The following is a 6,417-nucleotide window of genomic DNA, read 5'->3' as shown; positions in this document are numbered from 1 at the left end:
CTATCTCGGCTCTACTATCCCACGGTACAAAAAGAAATTCATTTCCCTTTGTTTTTGTCAAAAATTTGGCTATTTATAAAAAATCCGGACTTCCATACAAAATAAAAAATCGAGGAAAAAAATACATATAATTAGTTACCATACCCTATTGGGTCACATGGGAAAACTAATGATGACAGTCGATAGAGCATAAAAAACGAGACTATGAACATGGAGGGCACCAGGGGTCGAATGCCCTCCCTAACCCTTAAATATGGGTTCGAAAAGAAAAAAACGAATTTTCATTGGATACCCTTATTTAGAGGGTGGGGGAGGGTCAGGTGGCAAAAATAATGATGCCAAACGATAGCTCGTCAAAATCGAGTCTCTGAACATAGGGGGGGGTTTGGGGGGCTAAAACCACTCCCAGAGCCTTAAATCGCTTCTCTAAGGAAACATCTCGAATGGAAAACACGATTTTTCACCCAAAGCACCCTCCCTTTGGCAACAAGGAGGGGTCAGGGCGGAAAATTGATGATGCCAATAGATAGCAAAAAAAAAGTTGGCCTATCAACATGTCAATCCCAGAGTCGTCAATGCTCTCTCCATACCTTAAATCTGGCTTCCAAATTATACCCCCCCCCCCCCCCCTTGCACACGTGTGAGCGTGATACAGATTTGTATTTCATTCAAATGGAATCACAGTTTCGTAATGCGGCAATCACACAAGATCAAACCAAATACGATTATGTTGTTGGCTCACTTGACTGTAATACGCTTGCAAATGTCGCGGACATCGTACGCACACCACCAGCTTCGAACAAATATGAAGCGATTAAATCGAGATTAATCAAAGATTTTACCGATTCGGAAAACAAGAAATTAAACCGACTCATCAAGGAGTGTGAATTGGGCGACCAGAAACCTTCACAATTGCTTCGTCAAATGCGTGATTTATCGGGTGGAGCATTGAAAGACGGGGCAATCAAAGCATTTTGGCTCGAACGATTACCTGAAAGTGTACGGGCCGTGGTATCAATTTCCGAGGGAGATTTGGACCGCTGCGCTCAACAAGCCGACAGAATGATGGAAATATGCAATTTCAGGTCAGTTTATTCGGTACAATGTCAACAATCGACATCAAATGATCCCAGTTCACTCAAGCAAACCATCGATGCATTGCGCAAAGAAATCAACGAGATTAAATCGAACAAATCATCGAACAATCAATGAGGTCGAAGCCAAACACCGGCACACAACGGTAAGGAGCGCAGTCGCACTCGCTCACAGAGCCAGGTGAATAAATATCCGAATTGCTATTATCACCATCGATTTGGCGCCGAGGCCAAAAAGTGCACTCAACCATGTTCATTCAAGAAGTCGGGAAACTAAAAACCGCTTCGCCACCGACGGTAAGCGAAGCGGCCAGCAAAAAGAAATCACGCCGTCTTTTTATAATCGATCGTAAAACTAACCTTAAATTTTTGGTTGACACGGGTGCCGATTTTTCAATTTTGCCAGCATCATTTTTCAAAGAGAAATTAAAACCGACTAATTATTCATTGTTCGCTGCAAACGGATCGCTCATCAAAACATACGGTAACAAATTGCTTACAATCGATTTTGGACTTCGAAGAGAATTCACGTTTAGATTCATCATTGCCGATGTGACTAAGCCAATTTTGGGTGCGGATTTTCTTGACAGGTTCGGTTTGTTAGTTGATATCAAAGGCAAGTCACTCATCGACCGCGAAACCAAACTTGAGACAAAATGCGTTTCCGAATACACAACGTATGAGCCGGTGTTTTCTATCAACAGCGATAATGTTTGCAAAGCGTTGCTAACCGAATTCAAAGAGCTGACAACACCGACTTGTTACGACAAAACAAAAGCAGCGAAAACATCCGTTCGACATCAAATCATCACAAACGGACAACCAGTTTTCTCACGTGCACGTCGTTTAAATCAAGAGAAACTCACCAACGCCAAAAAAGAATTTGAATACATGATCAACATGGGAATTTGTCAACCGTCACAAAGCGAATGGGCCAGTCTAGTGATGGGCAATTTACCCGGTATTTAAATTTGGGTAAATTTCTTGGGTAAATACCCATTTATACCGGGTAAATACCCAATTTGTTGGGTATTTATGGGTATTTTCGAAATAGCCACAAAAGTAGCAAAATTTTAATAAAAAACTGTTAAAAAGTAATAATAATATGAATGAAAGACACAGAAATTTCATTTTAATTGTCATCTAAACTTTTTTCTGAACTTTTATCATGTCACATTCGCTTTGAACTGGTACTGGTGTTGGTGCTTGCTTCTTCATTCTTTCGCTTTCTACTTGTAGCCTGCATCAACTTATAGTTGTGTGCGATGTTCATAATTATACCCGATGTTTCCGTTGTCAAACGATTTCCTTTCTGTGTCTGAAATTCACACTGTGAATGAACCAAATGTACTTTCTGTTTGTGTAGAAGTCAATGAAATCGTGAGAATTTTTTCTGCTATTTTATCAAGAGCAAAAAATGATTTTCACCAAACCAATGGACTAACATTTACACAAGAGACTCAAACGAAGTCCGTGCCCCAAATTTTTGCTTTTACTCAATAATTTATCAATTGAGTCATCACCGCTTCTTCGTCGAGTTTTACTTTTTTGGTTGATAAAACAATAAAACTAATGCTGCACCTATCATGATCGGTTTCATTATTTTATATTTGCGCTCTTGAACAGATTTTTCAGCATTTTTTTAATTACAAGCATTAAAAACATTCGAAGATTTAGCCAACGAATCCACTGTTGCAAACATATTGCTCAATAGTTTATGTGATTTATGAATATCTACGTCATCAGTTTCCAATTGTGTTCAATATTTCGTGAGGTCCTTCAAATTTCAACCAAAATTGATCGTCCAATATGAATATTTTCACATCGCCTGGCAATTCTGATTCTTCATCGTTCGCGTTTATTTAATCAAAATCGGCTGAAATATCTGGATCAGCTACCATTAACCGTAAAATTTCTTTTTTTGCGATCAACGATTCGAGAGCCTGTAGTTCGTATACCCATCGAGTTTCAGAGGGTAGTTTAAGAGTCACTTGGGTCTCCATTTCATGTTGCTTTTGGCTGATAAACTATATAGGACGTGGCATTTTTATTTTATTCGTGACTTTTTTTGCTTTGAAAAATTTTCGCTCGAGGAAAGTAAATTCAGTGCATGAGCAACACAACCAAATGTGTGAATATGCGGTTATTTTTCGGTGCCAATGAGACCAACTTGGATATTACGCTACATTATCGTACAAAAACAGCTGAAACTTGAATAATCTGAATTGAATTCAACAAAAATTCAAAGAAATCACCTATTTTAAAAATACCCATTTTTGGGTATTTATTCAGCCCTTCAGGTAAATACTCGGTATTTATTCGGGTGGGTAAATATTGCCCATCACTAGGCCAGTCCATTAAACATGGTTCCGAAAAAGGATGGACTCTGGCGACCGTGTGGAGATTATCGTCGTTTGAATGCTCAAACAGTTCGTGATCGTTACCCAGTCGAACATATTCGCGATTTCACGCAAAACCTGAACGGGGAAACAATTTTTTCGGTGCTCGATTTAGAAAAAGCATATTTCAGCATTCCAATCGCCGAAGAAGATCGAAAAAAGACAGCCATTATCACACCATTCGGTCTTTTTGAATTCAACGTCATGACATTTGGGCTGTGCAATGCTGCACAAACATTTCAACGATTTATGGATCAAGTGTTGTTTGGCCTGGACTTCGTTTTTTGTACATCGACGACATTTGCATCGCGTCAAAGAACGAAGAAGAACATTTCAAGCATCTTCGTATTGTTTTGGAGCGGTTACGTGAACACGGTTTAAAAATCAACGTCGCTAAATGTGCATTCGCGCAAGAGGTAGTATTATTCCTTGGTCATCAGGTCAGTAAATCGGGCATTCGACCATCAACCAACAAAGTCGACGCCATCGCCAAGTTTCCCAAGCCAGAAACAGCAAACAAACTTCGTAAATTCCTCGGAATGATCAACTTTTATCGAGACTTTATTCCAAATGCAGCTCAAACTCAGGGTCGACTACGTGTTCTTATCAAAGGTAACAAGAAAAATGACAAATCGCCAGTTATTTGGACCGAAGATGCTGAAAGAGCGTTTGAGGAATGCAAACAAGCATTGATCACAGCAGCAACACTAGCTCACCCATTGCCAAACGCAAAACTGGCGCTTCACGTTGACGCTTGTGATTTTTCGGTTGGTGCAGCACTTCATCAGATCAATGGCTAACAACTCGAACCACTTGGATTCTATTCAAAACGAATGACCGACCGACAAAAGCGTTACAGCACATACGATCGCGAATAATTGGCCATTTATCAAGCAGTCAAACATTTTAAACACATGATTGAGGGTAGAATCTGCACAATTATGACCGATCACAAGCCAATCACATTTGCATTCCTTCAAAATCCAGAGAAAGCATCACCACGTCAATTGAATCATTTGGATTTCATCGGTCAATACACCACCGACATTCGTTACATCCCAGGAAAAGACAACATCGTAGCCGATTTACTTTCCCGCATCGAAAGTGTTTCAAACTGCGAACCAATTAATTACGAAGAGTTGGCCGAAAATCAGAAAATCGATCAAGAATTAAATGATTTTTTGAAAAACAACACGTCAACATTACAACTAAAACTAATCAATATCCCGAACTCGGCAAAAGCTATTGTTTGTGACGTTTCAACGAAACACGTACGACCTTTCATCACCAAAGATTTTCGTAAACAAGTTTTCAACTCCGTTCACAACTTGGCGCATCCGAGTAAAAAGTCAACAATCAAACTGATCAGCGAGCGTTTTGTATGGCCGAACATGAAAAAGGACGTCACCGAAATGGTAAAAACTTGTATTTCATGTCAAAAATCGAAAATTGCTCAACACAACAGAGCAGCACTTCAAAGTTTTTCTTCGCCAAGCAAGCGTTTCTCATGGATTCACATCGATTTGGTTGGACCACTGCCAATATCAAATGGTTATCGCTACTGTTTGACTTGCATCGATCGATTCACCCGATGGCCAGTCGCCATCCCTATTGAAGATATTCACGCCGACACCGTCGCGAAAGCTTTGATCAACAGCTCCGGGACGCTTTTATTCTTTGATCAACGGTTGGATAACGTTTTACGGTGTACCAGCTAAGATTACAACTGACCAAGGCAAACAATTCGAAGCGAATCTTTTCAACGAATTAGCGCGTATCATTGGTGCAAAACATCTCCGTTCAAGTCCACGTCATCCACAGGCCAACGGTATGATTGAGCGTTTCCATCGTACCATGAAGTCAGCAATCAAATGTCAAAACAATGAACGTTGGACTGAAACATTGCCAATGATCATGCTTGCTCTTCGCTGCGTTTTCAAAGACGACATCCAAGCAACACCATCAGAAATGGTTTATGGCGAAACACTCAAATTGCCATGCGATTTCTTTGAGACCATCAACGACGATAGTTTTGGCACCGAATTTGTTCAACAACTACGCGAATTAATACGAAAAATTCAACCTGTTCCAGCATCGAATCACGCCAATAACAAAGTTTTCATTCAAAGAGACTTGCAAACCTGCACACACGTTTTCTTGAGAGACGATGCAGTTCGACCGCCTCTCAAAGTACCATACGATGGTCCGTACGAAGTCTTAAGCCGAAACGACAAAACATTTGAGCTTCAAATCAAAGGTCGCAAAGTTCGCGTTAGCATCGATAGAGTCAAAGCAGCATTTTTGCCAATTGACGAACAACCGCCATCACACACCGTCGTACCAAGGACGAACGAAAATCAAATTACCAGCAATTCAACCGATACCCCAAGCGAGCAACCAAAGACAACGAGAAGCGGAAGAGTCATCAACAGACCCAAGCGATACGTCTCTTTCGCTGATAATTAGATCAATAATAAGTTTTCATTTTTCCGTGACTTCACTACCATTCAGCCACTGGTGGGGGAGTACTGTGGCGGTTAGCCTTTAACAAGTTCAATTTTAAAATTAAATTCAAATTGCCCGCCAGTATTCATTTGATAGTTACAATTTTATCTTGACCATTTCACGCGCTGACAGCGCTAACATACAGTTAGTTGACAGTTCAATTTTAAGTTACACAATACATACATATATTTTCACATATAGCTTTCAAGTTCAGTTGAGTCAGTCGAGTTAATCCATTCACATAACACATTTCATATACATATTTCCAGACGATATTTAATAAAGAAATAAATAGTTTTTTAGTGGAGTTTCATGCATTTAACTCATTTGTAATAACCCACATATTCATTAATTTCCTGTTTAACAGTATTTTATAAAGGTATCAATATGTAGTATGTATGATACTATGTGCAATACTG

The 6,417-nt window shown here is 39.8% G+C and overlaps 2 protein-coding genes across 2 annotated transcripts; both read left to right on the top strand.

Annotated features, from left to right (window-relative positions):
- The first annotated feature begins 1,343 nt into the window (after positions 1–1,343).
- On the top strand, positions 1,344–2,063 carry LOC129572209 (uncharacterized). The gene has a single exon (XM_055452158.1). The coding sequence runs from the start codon at positions 1,344–1,346 to the stop codon at positions 2,061–2,063; it is 720 nt and encodes a 239-aa protein (XP_055308133.1).
- Positions 2,064–4,407: 2,344 nt separating this feature from the next.
- Positions 4,408–5,959, top strand: LOC129572210 (uncharacterized). Its single transcript, XM_055452159.1, has 2 exons — positions 4,408–4,918; positions 5,151–5,959. Exons 1-2 carry the CDS (start codon positions 4,408–4,410, stop codon positions 5,957–5,959), a joined length of 1,320 nt encoding a protein of 439 aa, XP_055308134.1.
- Positions 5,960–6,417: the final 458 nt, after the last annotated feature.

This window comes from Sitodiplosis mosellana, unplaced genomic scaffold (genome assembly GCF_009176505.1).
Source record: "Sitodiplosis mosellana isolate CC-2019 unplaced genomic scaffold, AAFC_SMos_1.0 Smas_scaffold_4449, whole genome shotgun sequence".
Lineage (NCBI taxonomy): Eukaryota > Metazoa > Arthropoda > Insecta > Diptera > Cecidomyiidae > Sitodiplosis > Sitodiplosis mosellana.
Note: the sequence above shows the minus strand (reverse complement) of the source record. Positions and strands in the feature narration are given on the sequence as shown.